The sequence below is a fragment of the Misgurnus anguillicaudatus genome, chromosome 11 (assembly GCF_027580225.2).
Source record: "Misgurnus anguillicaudatus chromosome 11, ASM2758022v2, whole genome shotgun sequence".
NCBI classification, from domain to species: Eukaryota; Metazoa; Chordata; class Actinopteri; order Cypriniformes; family Cobitidae; genus Misgurnus; species Misgurnus anguillicaudatus.
In genome coordinates, this window is record NC_073347.2 from 4,642,779 (window position 1) to 4,665,211 (window position 22,433).

The 22,433-nt window shown below is 36.8% G+C and overlaps 2 protein-coding genes across 2 annotated transcripts in view; one reads left to right on the top strand and one right to left on the bottom strand.

The window, feature by feature from the left end:
• Positions 1–2,583, bottom strand: part of cfap36 (cilia and flagella associated protein 36) — a 34,572-nt gene extending 31,989 nt beyond the window's left edge. Inside the window, exons 1-2 of the mRNA XM_055170701.2 lie at positions 2,276–2,583; positions 173–237 (exon numbers count right to left, since the gene is read on the bottom strand). Of these exons, the coding sequence (XP_055026676.1) occupies positions 173–237; positions 2,276–2,378 (168 nt within the window). The 5' untranslated portion in view covers positions 2,379–2,583. The remainder of the gene's footprint in view (positions 1–172; positions 238–2,275) is intronic.
• A 1,311-nt stretch (positions 2,584–3,894) lies between these two features.
• pnpt1 (polyribonucleotide nucleotidyltransferase 1, mitochondrial) lies at positions 3,895–20,844 on the top strand. The gene is made up of 28 exons (XM_055170694.2): positions 3,895–4,104; positions 4,484–4,544; positions 4,632–4,706; positions 4,819–4,924; positions 5,177–5,226; positions 5,305–5,368; positions 5,440–5,487; positions 6,185–6,298; positions 6,381–6,567; positions 7,503–7,554; positions 7,626–7,683; positions 7,767–7,863; positions 7,964–8,066; positions 9,393–9,463; positions 9,558–9,594; positions 10,143–10,209; positions 11,835–11,924; positions 12,036–12,089; positions 15,434–15,543; positions 15,638–15,709; positions 15,787–15,850; positions 17,465–17,548; positions 17,632–17,715; positions 17,803–17,909; positions 18,004–18,059; positions 19,262–19,340; positions 19,463–19,510; positions 20,378–20,844. Exons 1-28 carry the CDS (start codon positions 4,013–4,015, stop codon positions 20,513–20,515), a joined length of 2,268 nt encoding a protein of 755 aa, XP_055026669.2. The 5' UTR covers positions 3,895–4,012; the 3' UTR covers positions 20,516–20,844.
• Positions 20,845–22,433: the final 1,589 nt, after the last annotated feature.

A 22,433-nucleotide genomic window follows, 5' to 3' on the forward strand; every position in this document is an offset into this window, starting at 1 on the left:
TGATATTAAAACAACAATGTTAGTAAACAATGTATCTGGTCAGTACAGTTTGATTTTAATGTTCTGCAGCCAGTTGCAAGAAATCATTTAAGAACAATAATTTTACAATAAAGATTCCTAATTTTCTTGAAATGAAAGTGGATATTTATGGTCTCAAATATGAAAATCTCACCAGATGTTTGTATTGCTGATGGATCTCTGTGTAAGTCAGTTTATTCTCATCTTCATCATCAAACACTGAAACGAAATGACAAGTTAATATACATTTATAACCTAATTTTAAAAAGGTAAATAATGTTTGCAGAGCTGTTATTCAGTATGTCAAAAAGCCCCAAATTAGACCAAACAACAATAATAGTTCATTAACAATTTAAAGCCGGCAAGGAAAATATTAATTCATCTTTTATTTATTCATATTTATACAACAGTTTTTTTTTAGTTCTTAAATCTGATTGGCTAAAAGCCTTTTTCCAGCAATGCAATATTCTACCAGTATTGGCACAGTAACATCTTTACCATTGGTATCATTCCACACAATTATTCTGTCTTTGGCGCAAAAAGTCACTGAAAGTTATCTGCCCATTTAGTTGTCTTTTTTCATATTATTGACCTCATCTTTGTCATAGACTTTAAAGAAGAGGTAACTTGCGCACGCATATCTCTCTCTCTCATATCGATTTTATCTAGCTCTGCCGGTGTTAATTCTTTGTGCCGCTTTTGGTCATTCAACGTCTTCTCCAAGTCTTCTATTTCTCAAAATTGCCATTTTCACCATACAAATTAAACGCTATGCAAAAATATTCCATTTAGCCTATCTAAATAAACTTTTCATGTGTGTTACTATGGTTACCATTGTTTAAAGTAGCAGATTTATTTCGAACTGTAATCAAACTGACTGGAACTACCTGTGCATTAAACGATTTTAATGCACACCCTCCAGCCAATCAGGATCGAGAATTTAAACAGCCCGTGGTATAAATGTATTTTTATAAATATATGTTATCTATGCAAGGTGTAGGACCAAAAAAAAAAAAAAAAAAACGGGCTCGGATCGATAAAAGTACAGTGTGAGTGCGTGCATCTGGGGGAGTAGGGAGGGGTGACAATCACGCTGGAACATGGTTTGGTTTGGATAATGTGAGTGCACCCTAAGGGGAGTCTGCGCTAAATTGCCACATTAATAAAGCTCCTTTGATGCCCCGTCCAGACCACCAGCGACAAGCAGTAGCAGAGCAACCCAATCTCATTCATTTCAATAGAAGCTTGCAACTTCTGGCAACACGAGAAAAAAGTGACTGTTGGTGGCCAGATGGGCGTGTCTAGCGACATGAGAAAGTTAAGAAAAGTTTACATTTATTCAAATGATGAGCGATTTTCGGGAGTGACTGCCAATGGAAACGGAGCAGTGGAGTTCCCATCATTCTTCTCTCATCACTTACTGGAGTGGACGGTACTCATTTGTTTATGACAACCCGATTTAGAAATGCCTCATTGAAAGAGAGGGGCGACACACAGTGAGAAAGTTGCTGGTGGTCTGAACGAGGCTTTAGTCATGTGTGGAATTAAAGATTGTAATACAAGACTGTTTGTAATATTTTTTAAGGAGTTGATAAACAGATCCAGTGCAGACACAACATTACCAACTTATTTCATTTGAAATTTCCTTTTGAGTTTGAGTAAAAATTTTACTTAAATGCGTGAAAATGAATAAACAATGCCAATAAACAGCTGTTTAAATTGAAGTCTGCGGAGGCTTTGACCAGGAAATGGTATTCCTTACGTCACAAGTTAACAAGCGGATTACTTTTTGATAAATCAAAACTACAATTTAAAGAAACAAACCAAACAAAAATCACTGATATTCCATGACTTGGACAAAAAACTAAAAATTCCATGACTTTTAATGTCTGGAAAAGACCGTTTAAAAATCCATGATATTCCAGAAATTCCATAACCCGTGGGAACCATGTTTAACGCATGCGCAATATCACAGCGCGCAAATGCTAACTGTTCGTGCTTTTTTGCACTTGAACTGACATATTGACACATAATAATAATATAATGTTGTGATTGTTCCCATAAACCCTCCCTGTTACATCTTAAATACATATAAGCAGTTGAGAAATAAAACGCGGTGTGTAACTGTATATTGAATCTTCTGTGCACTTGTACTTTTGTCGATTGTTTGACGGTTTGTGTTTGTATCTATTAAATGTTTGGCGGCTGGTGTTTGTATCTCTTGACTGTTTGACTGCTTGTCTTTGTATTAACTTACCCGAGCAATTCTTCTCCATGAAGTCTGTGAGCGGGATGATCCACTCAGGGCTGCTGAGATATCCCGCTATGCTCTCGAGCACCCACTCACTCTCCTCCGCCATGATCGTCACACAAACAACATCACTCTACTGTACACAAAATGTATATCTTGTATTTTAGTTTTGTGGGGCTTTAGACACTTTCCTTCTTTTTATATTCCCGCAGAGAAAAACAAACGCCATCTGGAAAGCTGAGGCCCGGATGTGTGCATAATCTGCAACCATAGCAACCCATGACGTCGCAGTTCTCCTGCGCTCAGCAAGTGAGTGCACGCTGATCTGTTGATTTTTTTCTCTTTTATTAAAAATTATCACAACAAACATCACGCAGGCTTGTACTGCTCACAAACATGTTCACGGGGCGGGGTATGAATACTTATATCAATGACGGGAACTTAAATCTGCAGTTTTCTAAGGGGATTTGCGTGTGTGGGATTCCGGCAGGTCTGCTTTGCATTCAGACAGACCATGACCATGATCGACTTGCTGGGTATGACATCAGAGTACCGCGAGAGAACAGTGGTAAAGGCGGTCCATTTTTTTTTTATTTCGACTCTCGCGGTGCGCTGATGTCATAGGCCGATCGCAGCTTCGCATAAAGTAAAACACATCCTTTGACTGTGGCAAAGTACCAAGCAAAGAAACCCCAAATTACCCTTATCTCAAACCTAAAACCTAAACATTTTACCCCTCAAACAGTGTGAAATAATAGTTTGAAAATAATTTTTAAAGCCCCTAACCTTATTACTTAAGATAATAACTGAAGATAACAATTATTCTTAGCGTTAACCAGATGAAAATAATCCACAAGCACAGACATTTACTCGTCTGTCAATTCCTCTAGAAAACAGCGTGAGGCGCACTTGAGAATTTATTTATTTCAGACAGTAATCTTTTGGAAATCCAATAAACTGGATTTGTCCCAGTTTATTGCAAAACCGGGACAAATAATGGACAGTGTCGCTTTGTGGCAGCGCAGCACGAGAATCTTAAAGTTATGTAGTATTTTAATTTTAATAAAAAAAACAAGGGACCCCCATTTATATTTTTGTGCTTACACTTTATTAAAACGTTGATACCCATATTTGCTTAATTGCAGTAATTAAGTTCTGGGACTACTAATATATACATGTTTATTGTCATTTTCTCATTTTATAACCACAGAACAAGTAACATGCTTACACCTTTTCACATATACATATTCAATTAACGCTTCTCAAAGGTAAAGAAAATAATATTAATAAATAACAAAAATAATAATAAAAAATAAATAAATAAAAAATAAAAATAATAATATACTTATATAAAATATACTAATATATACATCTTATTTAGAATTTGATGCACAGAGTTTTGATAGTTTAATAGAGCTATTGTCTATTAGTTTTTTGTAGTGGAGTTTCCTAATGTACTTGTGTTTTTAATAATTCTGTATAGCATATATATTTTAATCTTATTTTTTTATTTACATTTACCTGTACTCTGTATTTTCTGTAAAACTGCTACAATGCATACTAGTGAAAAGCGCTACAGAGTTTTCAAATTTAATGAACTTTTATTTTGAAGTGAAGCGTCGCGTGTGAGTGTTCAGTGCTGTTGCTGTGTTCACACAGCTGTCATGGCAGCTCAGTGACCGGTGTGTGTTTGTGTGTCTGTGTGGGCATGTGTGTGTAACTCACTGTTGTGTGTTGACGGTCATGAGTTGTGTGATGAGATCCCGGTTAGGATGGCTTCGGTTCGGTTACAGGAGTTTTCATCAGAAGAGTGCGGCGGTCAGTCTCGGGGACCGGTGAGATTATCAATAACTTTCATTACTGCTGGGCTGTCAGTCATTCATTCAGCACGAGTCATGTCATCATCATAAAACAATGCACACTCTCTACGGTATTATTTTAATATGACTGCGTCATGTATCATGGTAAAGGTGTATAACACTGGTGTTCATATCACTTTGTCTTTATATTTAAAATTAAATTATGGTAACCACGTGTGCTTTATGTTCTGTTATATTGTTTCTCTTTCAAGTGTAAGAGTACAGTGTAAACAAAGATTTACAGAAAGAATAAACACAACGTTAAATAACTGAATAAAGCTGCAGTAATATACATTAACTATCTACATATATCGGAGACTATTTCTCAAACGTATTTTCTCTGTGATGTGTGCAGGAGGCTGGAGATCTCCACAGGGACGTTGGCCAGGTTTGCTGATGGCTGCTCTGTGGTCAAGGTGAATACTTAATTGATTATTTAAACTCTATAAATCTGCTGTTGTCGAGAGAGTGCCATGTTGACTGTATTTCTTTTTGATTTGTAGCTGGGTGAAACATCTGTGATGGTCACAGCTGTCAGTAAGACCAAACCGTCTGTCTCTCAGTTTATGCCTCTTGTGGTGAGCAACACTGCCGCATAATACTTATAAATAATAATAATCATTGCAGAATTAATAATTGGATGATTTCCAGACGTGGATGAAGTGTTTTTAATTATTGTGACATCATCAGGTGGATTACAGACAGAAAGCAGCGGCTGCAGGTCGAATCCCCACCAACTACCTGAGACGAGAGCTGGGCACCACAGACTCGGAGATCCTCACCAGTAGACTCATCGGTCAGCAGTCTCACTGAAACACGTCCACATTAAATTTTAAGCCCATTTAGGAACAAAGTTTCTTTTTGACTTATTTTTATGATTATCTGATTGCTATTAAATTGGTTATTAAATGTAGTCTAGTACAAGAAATGTTATTTCATTTAATGAATTCTAAATATATAAAATTACATTACAAATGTTGTTTACTGAGTTGAAGTTTTGTTTGTTGTATTCGTCCTTTCTGTCTGATAAGTGTGTTTTTATCTGTAGATCGCTCCATCAGGCCATTGTTTCCTGCTGGATACTTCTATGAGACACAGGTGTGAAAGTCACATGACACTTTATTATTATTTTGAGTTATTGAAGAGCTTTACTCAGTGTGGGTTTTTCTGATGTAGGTGCTGTGTAACATATTAGCTGCTGATGGGGTGAATGATCCTGATATTCTGGCTATTAATGGAGGTATGAAGTACATTATCTGTTCTGTAGACAGTTCTTGTGTTCATCTCTGACTTTTATTAATTATTCCTCAGCGTCTGCCGCTCTGGCTCTGTCTGATATTCCCTGGAATGGACCAATCGGTAAGTCTACAGCTTGTGATCCTGTGGATTTATTTCACAGTAAACGTAGTCTGTGATCAGTGTTGGGTGTAACTAGTTACTAAGTAATTAGTTACTGTAATTTAATTACTTTTCCCTTAAAAAAGTAAAGTAAGGGATTACTCTTATTTTTCTTGTAATCTAATTACAGTTACTTCTGATGTAACTAAATACTTTGTATACTATAATATGATAGTGGATTTAACATGGTTTTAGTTTACAATTCTCACTATTAACTGGTTGATTATTAGCATTAATTTTAATGAGATGTTGGCTGTTTATTAATACTTAATAGCACATATTAATGACTGATTTTGCAAAACCTTATTCTACATCCTTAACCCTCCCCATTTCTACCAATACTTAAAATTAACAACTTCTTTAGTATTAATAAGCAGTAGTTGGAGAGGATTGGACCATAAAGTGGGACAAGAATAGTCGATGTACATTTATATATTATTTATTTGAGCCATTTCAAGCCTATTCTTGTATCATATACTGAATAGGATTTAGAAAGTAATTAGTAATAAGTAATTAAATACTTTTTGGAGAGAGTAATTTGTAAAGTAATCTAATTACATGATTCAAGATGTAATTAGTAACTAGTAATTAATTACTTTTTTTGAGTAACTTACCCAACACTGTCTGTGATGCAGCCCGTCCGGTCTGTGTTTTTCAGGTGCGGTGCGTATCGGTCTCGCAGATGGAGAGTTTATTGTTAACCCGACACGCTCAGAGATGAACAGGAGTGTGTTGAATCTCGTGGTCGCTGGAGCTGCCTCCAGTAGCGTGGGTAAGTTCATGACATGTATTTAATTGTGTGTGTGTGTGTTTGTGTGTGTGTAACTTTTGATAGTTTTGTTTAATGTGTCCAGTGATGCTGGAGGCGGCAGCAGAGAATGTACTTCAGCAGGATTTCTGTCACGCTGTGAAATTAGGAGTCAAACATGCACAGCAGATCATTCTGACCATTCAACAGATGTCAAGAGAACTGAAAGTAACCAAGCGAACACCAGGCAAACTCTTCACTGCTTCAGCTGAGATGGTGGAATACGCCCGACAGTAAGACTTTAATTATAATCAAATGGAAACCCAGCTAACAATTTTTGATTCCTAAAACATTCTCCTAACATTAATTTTTGGTTTCCAAAATGTTAAAGGACACACCCAAAAACGGCACATTTTGCTCACACCTACAAGGTGGCATTATAAACGTGCTATAATAAATAATCTATATGATATTTTGAGCTAAAACTTCATATATGCTCTCTTGGGACACCAAAGTTGTATTTGACATATTAAAACTGTTAAGCGTCGCCGTCCCGAATACGGGACACCTAAGTTTGCATTAATATTGTTGATGTAAATTTTAATCTATCACTACAAACTATATATCGTTGGAAAGGTCTAAGCCTCCAGAATAGACATTTCAGCAGTGTTTTATAAAATAAATTATGTAGGGAGCGTAATTGTTTCGTTTATGAAGAGAGTGTGCCTCAAAACATTTATTTTCTGCTAAATGTCATTGTCCCACCAGCAGGACGCCTACATTTACTTCAATGTTTGCATATGAATTCTTATCTAATCATGACAAACTGTATATTGTTTGAAAGCTCCAAGAGTGTAGATTTAACTCAATAGGGTGGGGTGACGCATAAAAGGTTAAAAAGTCTTGTGAAACGTCCCCGTTAATGTACGTGATTATTGCGTATGTGTGTGGAACATATGTGTGAATTTTACTATTTTTCAGACACTTGACATTGATTAATTGTGTGTTAGTTTGTTAATAATATCTGAAACAACAAGAGTTAATATTAATCGTTAGGTGAAGAGAACAGATGTTACAGTGGCTCCCAAATTCATGAAGGTCCACATTATAAAGTCTTGATTTTACTTTTATACATTCCTGTGGTTAAGGTCAATGCAGCTTGTTTTTTAAAACAGTTCCTCATTATTTGGTTTGTAATATATGGATTATCGATTGGTATTTCCCTTAGATTGGCATCTGATAAAATCTATGCTGTATTTACAGACTTCACACATGACAAGGTGAGTGTCATTTTACACTAAATTGTTTTCTGTCAAATCTGGAACTGACTCATGTGTTGTGTGTCTCACAGATATCCAGAGATGAAGCCATTAATAAAATTCGTCTGGATACAGAGGAACTCATCAAAGGTTTGTAAAACACACGCATTTATAAATCAGATGATATGATGTATATGTGTATTAGTGATACTCTGTGATGTGATGTTTTCTAGAGAAGTTTCCACAGTCCGAGTCATTTGAGGTGATGGAGGCGTTTAACAGCGTCTCAAAAGATATATTCAGAAATCTTGTTCTTCATGAATACAGACGGTAAAAATCCTCACTTAAATCTCTATTATTTTGTCAAAATGTTATTTCTTTATTATACTGACATGAGTTTATGACAGTAACACGTGTCTGATCCTGACAGGTGTGATGGTAGAGATCTGACATCATTGCGGGACATTTCCTGTCAGGTGGATATATTTAAACCGTTGCACGGCTCAGCTCTCTTTCAGAGGGGACAGACACAGGTTAGCACATATGCTCTCTAAATAACTAAAAGGTACATAAAGTACAGTTTCAAACTTCTCAATACCCTTTGAATGGACACACTTACAAAATCATATGCGCTAAATCAACTTAACATAAACCAAAAATGTATCACATTTAAACACACATAAGAACTGTTTGTTTTAATTGTTTTTTAATTAAATTTTTACTGGCTGTAAATGCATAATTAAGCCATGGTGAAATAAAGGCTTTTTAACTTTTTCTTTACTCTTTATTTGAGTGCCTTGGAAATTTGTTATTTATTGAGTTAAATTAACCCTTACATCCAAAGAGCACAGAGATAGGAATTCACATCCTGTGCGGCACTTCTTTTGCATTCTTTGCTTTGATACTTTTTGCATCTATTTTAGGGTTAAGGGACAAGACTGTAACTGCATGCCAGCATTTATTCAATGTTTTGAGACTATGGGCCAGATTTACTAAACTGGGCAAATTAGCGTGAGAGCACAATGTAAAAAAAAGTACAGATGGAAGTGGAAATTTCTGACAAAGTAATTTACTGACAAGAACACTTGACCCTTACACAAAAAACAGTCACTTCCACTAAAGTGCTAAAATTTTGATTTATGACTGCGATGATAAAATCATCATTCACCTATGTTAAAGAGCAGCTATGCTGAGATTTCAGCTATATTACTTTACAGCACACAACATCTGTCTGGGTAAGAAAAAATAGCTGAACGTTTAATGTACATAAATTACATTTAAAACAAACGAGGAGCAAACTATATACAGATAAGTGCAGACATTAAATAGCGTCATATGAGCTATTGAAACAAATGAATGAATTACACCTAAAAACTTATTATTGAGAATTTGAGTCTTGTTAGGCAGGGTACACTTTAATATACATATTATAGACATTTTTTGTGATTTTCTACATAAAATCATCCTTCGTAATGTCAAGAACATTTTGTGTAAATCTAATCTTGATCTCTTTAATATTGACTGAGTAAGATTATGACAACGATTGACATCAATGAAAGAAATCAAACTTTGATCCAAATATCATCATTAGATTATGAGACTTTAGTCTGGATTTCACAGACAGGGTCACATATAGGTAAAGAGTAGTTAGTAACTAATATAAAGTGGGACCCTTTCAACAATACAAAGTGTAACATGATAAAAGTAACTTTAACTTGATATATGGATGGTCAACCCTCTTGGATCCACATTACCGTTATGTGCTTACAGAAAATGAATACATTTGTAAATTTTGTCAGTTGTGTAATAATGTTGTGGTATGATCTAGTGTAAATGTTTTATTTGATGTGTTTGTACAGGTGCTGTGCACGGTAACGTTTGACTCTCTGGAGTCCAGTATTAAAACAGATTTAATAACCACAGCACTCAGGTAAGATCCTGCACTTTAATTCAGATTTAATCCAGTCATCCAGCTGAGGCTCGTCCAGGTTTAATCATCAATCTTTTTCTTTTATTTTCTTTAGTGGCGTCAAAGACAAGAATTTCATGCTGCACTATGAAGTAAGTAAACAGAGAAAATCCTGCTCAATTACCATTGTTTAAATTCACAGCTGTTTATACACACAATGGCCTTTCATCTTTTTTACTGTTAAGATACCAATCAAACATCAATACCAAAATACTGATTAATGTCATGAACTGTGGGTTTTCTTCGTGGTTATTATGGCAGCTCCGCTGTTTTAGTGTTGAAATGTCAGGGTTTTACTTTGTAAATTTATGTTGCTCATATGTTTGTTGGTGTTTTTATTTTTGCAACATTTACATGTATGCAGTTGATCTTTACCCAACGTCGTTGTATTGGACTGTTTTGGTTGTCACAGCATAATCTCATCATCTGCATCAGACTAATTGGCCTTAAACACATAGCATTATAGCAATATACAACTTCACATACTGGAATATTATACCAGGATTCACTTACTGGTATTTTCGAAAGTTTGTGTTCGCACAATCTTCAAAGCCAATTTTTTTTAAATAATTTTTCAGTAAAGATTGTATTTTTGAAATCCACTGATGATATGCTCACTTTGTTTTTATGAATGTCTCAGTTTCCTCCATATGCAACAAATGAGATCGGGAAGATGAGTGGAATGAACAGACGAGAGCTTGGTCATGGTGAGTGTTTTATTCTGCAAATATCTCAGTTCAGTCTGGTATCTTATTTAACCATCAGGATCGACGAGTGCTTTACTCTCTTGTCCTAGGGCTAATACAAAGTTTATTTTAAAATTTAAGGGAAACATTTGGAATAGTAAAAACAACTCAGTCTCATTTCATATTCATTGAGAGCCATATTTACAATTATCAGCTGAAACAAACAGCTGAAAACATTTTTTACATAAATATCTTACACTTACAGAGTAACTCTGTAAGGCTTTTCTCATATTATTGCCTCTCTAAAGCCTTTGCTAAATTTAGGGAAATTACCTATGGTTTAATTTCAGGTAAAATTTCAGTTTCATTCTTTGTTAAATACCAGTTGCGGCCGGTGACTTCTTTTTTCGAGGGCGCTTGATGCAAAGTTCGTCACAACATGTATGTAGCCCGTCAGGTGTGTGGTTTCTTTTTTCAAAATATGCGTTCTGTGCATCGAGAGATCCTGTGTGCATCACGTGTCTTGCCAAAATAAGAGCCTACAGACGCGTCTAAAGGGTTTATGATAAAAGAGATGCTCGCGTTTGCCAGACACTCTCATAATCTCATGCGTAATCAGAGTTTAGTGTTAAGGGAGTGTCTAGCGTGTATTTTGGGAACATGAACATCTCTTTTATCATAAACGGTTTTGACGTGTGTGCAGCAGGCACTTGTTTTGACAAAACACGTGATCCACACAGGATCTCTCGACGCGCAGAACACATATTTTATAAAAAGGAACAACAAACGTGACACTCCGAACACTTATTTTGAATTAGCGCCCCTCGGATGAGCAGTCACGAGCCTATTAAATACACAATATTCAGAGCTTACTTTACTGTTTTGTTTTGTGCTTATTTTTTACTCATTTATGTTAACGCTGTGGTGAAGAACTGAATATACCACACTGCAGTCTAGCGCCATCTATCAGATTTTGATTGTGTTTGTGTCATTTTTGATCGAAATCCAATGATATTTCATACATTTTAAAAACTGCCTCAAGGCCTGAATTTCACCCCCATCTCTTACTGGAGGGGCCTGTACAGTAAACACATCACTCATCTTTCTCAAACTTGCCCTGAAACTTTTCCTCACCTTAACATATCCTTCTGTCCCATAAACTGTAGATGGACGACGTGTCTCTATAGACATCCATTGTATAAAAATAAAGTAAAAATGTCAAAAAATGGGTGCTGACATCTTGTGCCAATGGCGTCATTTGAAGCCAGAGTCTGCGCAGTAATGATCATGAGGTGAAGCCGTGGTATCAAGGCTTCACCCATATTTCCGTTTGACTTAAAGATACACAAATCAAGTCATAACATTACTTTTTAATAGCATCTAATAACTAATGTAAACCAAACTTATTAGAAAACAAACACTTAAAAGTACATCAACATGATAAAAAAGAACTAAAATAATAGAAACTGTCATTGGGAAAAATGTAAGTGTAATTTGATTTTAAAGTTTGACTCTCATTCCATTTTTTACATGAAGAGGCAGGGTTTCTGGCTAGCCACCAGGGGGACAATCCTTGTGTAATTTCTGTCATTATTTAAATTGTTGTAGTTATGTTTGTGTGTGTGTGTGTTTTTGGTTTTTTTTAGGGGCGTTGGCAGAGAAAGCATTGAGACCTGTTGTTCCTAAAGACTTTCCCTTCACCATCCGTGTCACATCTGAGGTGCTTGAGTCCAATGGTACCTATCGCTTAATCATAAATCACTGATTTTTAATATATTTTCTATTAGTTGTCTTCATTTATTTCCTGGTGTTTTTTCTGATGTTTATTGTTCTCTTGTATTAAACAGGATCATCCTCAATGGCATCTGTGTGTGGTGGGAGTTTAGCGCTCATGGATTCAGGTATTTACATGAAGAGCTGGCAACACTGCATTACTTTTAAATAATACAACATTTAGGTTTAGTCCAGTGGTAAAGAAACATTTTTAATCCAATACAGGTGTATTTACTTGGAAATATAGGGGAAAAAACACACTTCGTTCATTATTTTTTCTTGTCATTGTAAGAATCAATTATACATTTACCTACAATACCAAAATGCCTTACAGTAAAATATAAAATCTATTGTAAAAAATGGTTAATTAAATTCAACAGGTTATTAACACTAGGAGTAAAAGAGTACCCTACTTCTGTGGTTAAAGGATAAATCACACCAAAATGGTTTAAACGGATTTTAAAATCTTAAATCACACACATCCACACTCCTACTGCATTTTTATTTCATGAGCTTTGTGACATCACATGCTTGATTTCCAATCCATTCACATTAGAGTTATGAAAAATTATAGACTACAAGATTTCTTTTAAAGTCATTGGCACAAAATATTAAACATGTTTGATATCCACAAATTATCATTTACCAAAAGATAATTTTTCACAGTCAATGAGTCATTCATTCTTTGATGCACATTAAAAGGATAGTTCACCCAAAAATGAAAATTATGTCATTTTCTCATCCTCGTGTTGTTCTAACCCTGTATCACTGATCTATATAAATGACTGAATTGCGCATGACGTCACACTTGTGAAGCCACCGCGCCGCCATATTGGTATGCCCAAACATTCTATTAAATCAATGGCCATTATCAGATTTTAAGATAAATCATCACTTTACAAGTCTCTGTTTTATATACGAAGTCTCCCTGTACATTATGTACATTATTACAACGCAAACATCCTAAGCATGTACATAGTTATTTACCGAAAGTTGTACATTTTGCTTTTTAAACAGTAAGTTACTATAGATGATTTCAGCAGTAACAACATAAACAAGTGTCTGTTGTGGTCATCACGTAACTTCCGGTAAACTCTGCTAGGAATAAATAACAACAAAGTACTTTAAACGTAGTTGATTTATATAACAAGCAAAATAAACAACACATAGGCTGTTTCTCAATATGCGTTCTTCAGTGATCTTGCATCCTTGTGTTCTCGCTCTACGTCATCATTAACGTCGAGGTTCAATTCCAATTCTCAAGAATGCAAGTACAGAGGACGCATGAAAATACCCGGATGTGTTCTTGATATCGAGGATGCATCGAGTGCAGACTTGCTCGCTGAAATCACGTTACGCCCAAGAAGTCATTGCGGCAAAACAATGGCGGAGGTCAGGTGACCAACAGGAAGATCGCACACATCTCAATTCTTGTAAGTGCATTCTGTGTTCTCGCGACCTTCTGAGTTCGTTCTTATGAGGTCGCCTGGCAAGACCGATCTCCACGAGAAAGCAAGTCCGTTCTTTGCGTTCTTGGAATTGAGAAACACCCATAGATTACCTAGGAAACCAAAACATTTGTTATTTTTGATGAGGCATTTGTTCAAGAGTTCAGTTTAGCAACTAGTCAGACCATTAAAGTGCCATATTATGAAAAACTCACTTTTTCTGGGTTTTGGGGTGTTATTTTGTGTCTCTGATGCTCCCACACACATACAAACTTGGAAAAAAATCCATCCATGCTGTTTTGAGTGAGATACAAGTTTCTGAATGTCCTCTGCCTTGAGTCTCAGATTGCGCGAGTTCAAACTCAGCTAGCCGTTTCGTCACATTCAGTTTGATTTTTCCCGCCCACCATCCCACTCGCAGGTTTCCACCCAACAGGTAGCTAGAGAGCACAGAGCAGTCCCTTCGCTGATACCGTCTGTGCTGTTATCATGTCTCACGGAAATAACAGCGCTATTTTGATATTATGGATTATACTCCCGCCTACTTTTAAAAACAAAGTTTTAACGCGTGGTTATTGGAACCCGGAGTATTCTTATATACAGTGTGTTACGACGCAAATAGTCATCAGATTGTAGGCGATAAGACCTTCATGCGAAATCTGATGTAAACAACAGACTATGTATCTATATTTCACGGATTATACGCATTTGTGGACAAAAATGGTCATTGGATGTATTTTATTGGACTTTCATGGATCATTCACACATCTGAAACAGACTGGATTCGATTCGCGATCGTTGTATCAACACAAAAGGTAAGAAGTCACGTTATATTTTGCATATTTCTGACAAGGCTAACCCCCGAGCCTCTTTTAAATTTACGGTCCGGACCTTCCGCTAGCTTCTAGCAATAAGCACGCGGTCCACAAGCAGTATACATCCCCCGCCGGGTCTTAATTTCTGTAATTTGCGAAAATGATGCATTTGAAGATGTTTACTAACGGGAATATGTTAGCATTGTCCAGGGAAAATGAGTTTATTATTGAGACTGCTACATCATAATTGACTCTGGAATCATTGTGTGTCATGAGTTGCTTCTCCTGTAGTGGACTGACTTATAAGTGATACTTTTCTGCATGATTTGTCTGTTGGCAACATAAACCGTTAATAATTATAATATATAAAATAATAAGACAGTATGGTCTGTACTGCTCACGATATCACTATGCACGCGCACATGACATTAGTAGTGGGGCGTGATCAAAGTTGGGAATACCAAGATGGCCGCTCACTGGCTTCACCTTACGCGGTTACATTAAGCGTTCAATGCGCAATCCAGACATTTATATAGATCAGTGCCCTGTACGAGTTTCCTGAAAGAAATACAGATTTAGAACAACATGAGGATGAGAAAATCCATTTATGCTAAATCCATTTTTACAATGTGTGTTTGGTTGGACATAAATGTGTGTTAGCAGTTTGTGAACACAATCACTCTACAATTAAAAAAATCCACCCGCTCCTTGTGTTTTAATCCCCATTAAACCAAAGCAGTCTTATTAGACATGCAGTTTTGATTCTCTTGTTAATGTGACATCACACAGATAAAGCTCCGCCCACACCCATTAACTGACAGGTTATTTTTACCCAAAAGCTTTTCTAAATTTGTTTGTTAGCACATTAGATACTATTGTATCAGACTGTATTTGGATGAATCAGATCTATTTTAATTAAACGCACTCCCTGTCTGTTGGTAATTGAGGAGCTGTAGCTCATTTACATTTAAAGGAACAGCGCTTCTGTTCCCACCCAAATAGGGTCATTTTGGACATATAATGAATGATCTGTGGGGTATTGTTACTAGAGACTTGAAACTTATATCACATGTAAAAATGGGCATAATATGTGCCATTTAACATCTACAAATGAGAATTATAAACCAGTATTCACTTAAAAACATGACACAACACAGCAAAGAGTATACAGTATATGTGAATAGCTAATTTCATGTGTTGTTATTTCAGGTGTTCCAATCTCTTCTGCTGTGGCAGGAGTCGCCATTGGTCTGATATCTAAACCCAGTCCTGATAAAACATCTGAACTAGCAGACTACAGATTACTGACTGATATATTGGTATAAAGTTCAACATTCGTTTATTTTACTGTATAATGAGATTGATGTTAAAGTGATCATATCTGATGTTTAATGTCATGTTTTTATTAATAAGGGAATAGAAGATTATAATGGTGACATGGATTTTAAAATGGCAGGCACCAGTAAAGGGATCACAGCTCTGCAGGTAAATCACTCATTTAAACTGTGCTGTGATGTGCTGTAATGTAACCGTGAATGCTCAGGATAATGTTTGTTCTGCAGGCGGATGTAAAAATCCCTGGACTTCCTTTAAAGATCGTCATGGAGGCGATACAGCAGGCCACAGGTACATCTCATCTGTCCTCATGTGCCCATTCAATATTTATTGTTATTCATACCGTGGGGTACTATGCGATAGAAAAGCACCACCAATGAATATAGCTTATCAAAGATGAATGCACATTTATATATTGATTTAATAGATTTATAGCATTTTGAAAAAAAAACTTAAATAAAATAATCAGTTTTTATAATAAATCTTTTAAAATAAAATTATGGAAAGATGCTATGTGAACGTTTGTAACAGAAAATGGTTTTCATCTCGTCACTTTCTTTGTATAAAAAACATGTTTTTACCGAAATTAGTGTTTTGAAACCACACTCTTCATTTGTAGCCTACGTAATAAAAACCAGCATTATGTATTATAACAAATGCCTGCAGAAGGCGCTAGCGGACTCACTTGCGTTACTTTCACTTTAAATTGAGAAACGGTTAGTTTTAGCCAAACAAAATTTAAATCTATTTAAATCTTTAATGTTTTTTTCAATTCTTTTCAATAGAAATGATACAGCCACTGTCATTCTTGAGCAAGAACATGCAGATATTAAATCATGAAAAGTCATAGTGAGGGTTTAATCTGCTGAGACTTCACATCTGACACTGATCAACAGACAAACACAACGCATCTCACACGAACACTATTGGAAACCCAAACAAAAAAGAATATGCAGAATAAGACAGAATATAATGCATGCACTGTAAAACTAAACTCTATGCTGATATCAGGAGACAGAAAGCTGCATCTTCCGGAGGTCGCATGTGCAGGCTACATATGTCATCAAGCTTGGTTTATTCCAGTTAACTGAGAATTACATTCGCAAGTCATCATAACCATACAGATGCGACATTTGAGGATGCAGCCTTTTGTTTGAGAAACGGACAGCATTTCACCTCCACGAAAAATCTTGGGACATAACTAATCTCGCGACAAGATCTCATCACATCCCTATTGATATATTATAATATATTTCACACAGCACAAATGTGAGTCTCTAAGGAAGGGTGCACACCAAAACTTTTAAACGTGGCTGAAAACGCCTGGAGGACGCCGAATGCCAGCTGTTTTTTAGCTGAGCGCTTTGGTAGCTGTGAAACTTCGTCTGTGAGCCGGTTGGTTGCTGTGGTAATGTCCTGCCCCTCCTGCAGTGTGATTGGACGGCCGTGTGAGAACTGACATTGACGAGCAGAGCTTTTCACCCAAAGTTGAATATTTTTCAACTATCGGCGCTCAGCACTGACGTGGAAAAAACACTGAGCACCAGTTTTCAGCGCGGAAGAAAACCAAGGCCAAGCTTCCATTGGAAACAATTGAATACATGCCCGGCCACGGACGTAAAAGCTTTGGTGTGCACGCACCTTAAGGCTACAAGTTTGTTTGGTACTCAGCCCGACCCCCTTTTCCAAAGTGTTTTTCAAAAATCATGCACTCCACCTTTAACACTTTAGTTCTTATATTTACATTATTTGGCACAAGCATCTCTTTAGATTCTTATAACTTCAGCTGCAGAGAAAAAAAAGACATCATGTAAAGTTCCTCTACTCTGCTTGTGTTCATCGTATATTTTGTCAATGAATTTTACACGTCATGTCATTTGCTGGTTTTGTTGTTGTTGTTTACAGTGGCTAAAAAAGAGATTTTAGGTATCATGAATAAGACAATATCTAAACCGAGGAGCTCCACAAAGGAGAATGGGCCACTTGTTGGTATGTATGTTTATGTCATTTCAGCTTGAGGTTTTTACAGCAATATTCACTTCCTCTGATGTCATCTTAAATTATTTCTATAGAGAACGTCAAAGTGCCTTTGTCTCGAAGAGCTCGATTTGTAGGTCCAGGTGGTTACAATCTCCGCAAACTACAAGCTCAAGCAGGTAAGGTCCTGTAGTTTATTTCTTTAGCTGCTGTAGTTCATCAATGTTTCCTGTGACATGTGGATCTCTCATCGTAACGTCTGACAGGTGTAACAATAAGTCAAGTGGATGAGGAGACGTTCTCAGTGTTTGCACCCACACCCAGTGCCATGAATGAAGCCCAGGAGTTTATGAAAGAAATCTGCAAAGATGATGTAATAATCAAATACACATCAGATGATGTACTGTTTGTTTGTCATCTGGATTGTGTTCTCATGATGTCTGTCTGTCTGTCTGTCTGTCATGCAGCAGGAGGAACAGCTGGAGTTTGGTGCCATATACACAGCCACCATTACAGAGATCAGGTGACATTGCGATTACATCGGTTTTACCATTCTGAACATCACTTGGAGAATACATTAAATTATTTTTGAGCTGTGGACAAACACATTAGACATATTTCTGAGTTCATAGGAAAAACAAGAATTTTATTCATGGAAGCTGGTTGGATGGTGTAAAGTAATCTCTGAATAGAAAGATAGTTTTAGAGTTTGAGCAAATATTACACTATAAGATAATAAAGACAAATGTTTTTTTTTTTGCTTTGTTTTGAAATAACATAAGACCAGGAACATTTATTAACTCTTTCACCCCAGCATTTTTTTTTTAAAATTTTGCCAGCCAGCACCAGCATTTTTTTATGATTTTCACAAAACTTTAATGCCTTCCATATATATCTATATATACATATAATATATCAAATGAAAGAAGAAAAAATTGTCTCTTTTTATCACCTCTCAAATATAGGTAGGTTACTTCAAAAATACAAAATTTTGAACAAAAAGCTGAGATGATTGCGTTTTTGTGAAGGACTTTTGATAGAGATCAGATTCAGACCTATACACAGAGTTTGGACTGTTTTCTCTAATGCTGCGTTCACACCAGTTGCGGTAGAGGTGTCAAGCGCGAGTGATCTCAATGTTAAGTCAATGTGAAGATGCGTTGACGCGCGTCTAGACATGTGAACTAGCGCCGCACTAAATGCCTCATTCGTGCGTCTAGTTTGCGCGAATGGCGCGAATTGACCGTTTCCGCGGCAAACGCGTGAGTTTAAAAATGTGAACTTTGACGGAAAAACGCACCACGTTAACCAATCAGGAGCTTGCTCTAGTAGTGACGTGATTACAGGAAGCGAGTGGAGTCGCAGAAGCCTATGGAAGGCCCTCCCTTGAGGCGAATTTCTGCGTGAATGTCTCGATGACTAGAATTTCACGCGCGGCTTTCACGAGTAAACTCAAAATCTTCAAGCGGCAAACTAGACGCGGTAGACACGATTTTGACGCCTCAAACGCGGCTGGTGTGAACCCACGGTAAGGGAATACTTTCGGGTTTTATAAGTTGGGTAAGCGCCACCTGGTGGATAATAACGGAAATACAAATTGTCAGGAAAACTCGTCAAACTCGTTTTCTCTAAATTGACGAGTTAACGAGGAAAGAGTTAAGACAATCAAATCTGAGTTGTTTAGACACTAAAGTTATAAACGCATAATTTTCTTGATGTTTTTAGGGACATTGGTGTGATGGTGAAGCTGTATCCTAACATGAGCGCTGTGCTCCTACACAACTCACAGCTGGATCATAAAAGGGTCTGTAGAGTTTCTCTACTGTGTAATCTAAAAAATAAAACAATACAAACAGACAGTCATTGAGATGATAGTGGATATAATTCGGATGGATTAATCAATAACTTTCTGTTCTGTTTCTCCAGATAAAACATCCCACTGCTCTTGGATTGGAGGTTGGACAGCAGATTCAGGTATCCAGACAGCAGTTATAGGAGTTGTCTGCTGAAACTAGTTGAGGAACACAACTGTGTTCATATATTCACACATAAGAAACTGACATTTGTTTTCACCATTGTGAGCAATATGTTGAGCTACTACTCTTAAGTATTTTGTAGTTGAGAGGTGCTACAGCCTGTGATTGGACAAACACATGATGTACAGTCCAGTGAGTCATGAAAACATCACAGTAAAATAAGTCTCATGTAGACTCACTGTAGAAAATCTGTACTTCAGAGCAGCTTGCATTGGTCATTGGTCTCATAACGCTTGTGTTTTCAGGCGGACTGTTATAGAAATCTTGCAAAATAATTTCAATCAGATGACAACATCTGCACTCTTAAAGGGTTTTCAATTTTGTGTACGTTATACATCAAATGTTCACCACAGTCGTGACTTCGGAGAGCCAGACAACTACAGAAAGATTAGAGACGTGCGCTCGTAGTCTAGCAGTTAGAGAGTTGCCGGTTCGATTCTTATGACCATCAGGAACCGACTAAAGTGCCCTTAATGTCCTTGATCAAGGCATCTTTCCTCCAGTTGCTCCCCACAGTAAATGACGTCACAACTTACTTGACTAGGTTAAGTCAACACAGGTTCCTGTTGTTTGTGTGAATAGAGAGGTGGAAATGTAGCCAGTTGTGTGTCTCCTCTTTGGAGAGCACTGGTTTGGGACGTGAATCCTTCACAAAGTCTTTATTTTACTAAGACTCTTGTCAGAATATAGTCTCATCAGGGTCTGTGTTATCTGACCGAAAGTTTTTTGATTGATTATTTGTCTTTTAATTAGTTAAACATTGTTAACTGTGTCAAACTCTTTATGGGTGTGTGTGTGTGTACAGGTGAAGTATTTTGGCCGAGACCCCACAGATGGCAGGATGAGATTATCACGTAAAGTTCTTCAGTCTCCAGCAGCGACTGTAGTGAAGAGTCTCAGTGAGAAACAGAGCATCTCTATAGGAGAATCTCAAGACTCATAGAGCTCTGCTCATTACTATCTTTTGTACATGACATATTTTATTATAATAAATCTGCTTATTATTACAAACACAACTCTGCCCTTTGCATTTCATGCGTTTACAACATCAGCAGATAATGCGATTTGTTTCTTCACAACCAGACACCAAATCTACTGATAAAACCATTTATCCATACTGTTTCTCTCTGGTAAACTGAACCTCCAGCCTTCACCCAAGTCCCCCACAACTTTTAAAAAACAACACATATTCACCAGACTAACATATAACTCTTAACTTTTACACTAAATGTAAAGTACCTTTTTAAAATAAAAACCTTTCATGTTTTTCTATCATGTTGTCCATCTTTCCTAATTTCGAGTGTAATCTTGCTTGTAAACATGGCTTTGCTCTTATTGTTAGTTTACTGACTAAATGTTAAATGCTCCCTTATTATTTAAATTAAAGCTGCTAAATGAATAAATGTAAATGCACATTTATCTGATTGCTGTGACTGACATCTGTTATTTACACGTGACATTTCCTAGTGTGAAAAATGAATGTTTGTGCCGCTTGGAATGAATTCGTTCATTGGTTTAATAATGAAATCATAATATTGAAAATAAATAAATCACTTTTTAAAATGGACAAACAAGTTCAGTCAAGTTTCCTGTTATCGTCATTTAAACCAGTAGCCTACTGTTACGAACTAGTCTAAGGTGTATAAAGAGTAATGAAACATTAGTGTGAAGAGAGAGAAAGCACTTCTGACTCCAGGTCCCAAAACACCCGGTCACGTAAACACACACAGGTTTAAAGCACATTCACAAGTTTATTGAACAAAACAGCGGTCTCATACTGCTGGTCCGCCCTCCCCCTCTTATAACTTAGTTTTATATTTGTTTTATAATTTAAACATTTAAGGGGCATATGTCGCGTCTGAAAAACCATATAAACGCTGCTGCTTCTTTTCCAAAGCGCTCGGGAGGTTGCGCACACGTGGCGTCTTCAGTTGCTAAGCAACCATGAGCCGAGCTCTCCGCAGTGTTTGTCGCTAGTGTAAGAGTTAAAAGTGAAAAAGCTCAAAGTATAGCACATTATATTAAAAGATTAATGCTGATGTTATATTTGAATATCTGAATGTTAATGCTGATGTTATATTTGAATATCTCAATGTTAATTTAGCAGTATATACTTGTGTTAAAGTGGATGTTGTTGTGAGGACTTTTATTATGAGGAGGGGAAGTCGGAAGAAGAGAAAATAAACAGGCGGTAAAGAAGCACTCGTCCGTGTCCGAGGGTTGTATTTATATATTCATAAAGTTATATCTAGTTTTAAGCCCCGAGAACTCCCAGAAGCAACTATTACACTAGATTTAGTGACTTTTTTAGACACCTTTAGCTACAGTTTAAAAAAAATCACATAGCGACAAATCTACATTTTGGATGACCCATACGTAGCTTGAGATTTGCATGCATTTTGTGTGCTCACTTGCACCGCTAGCGCGAAGTCTTGCTTTTAATCATTCCAGTCATTTAACGTTATCTGGGTATTGTTTATCCTCATTTGTTTTGAAACTGGACTATGGACAAATAAACATGAACATAGCTCAGTTGCACACTCTTACCTAGACGGACTTCAGTAAGACGAACAGTTCCGTAAGATTCCCAGCCAACATTGATATGTGGGCCCCACTTGGGTCCCATCTGGGCAGCATGGGTTACATGTGGGCATGGGCTTCACATAGGGTTGCCACCTGTCCCGGTTTTACCGGGATTGTCCTTCTTTTTAATAACCTGTCCCGGGAAATTTATTAACTCTCCCGGGACACTGAATGTCCCGGTTTTTGAAAAGCTATGTGAATATGAAATTTAACGCGCGCACGGCAGAGAGGGAGACCTTGCGTCTGTGTGTGTGTTTGCCTCATTTAGGGCATGTAAG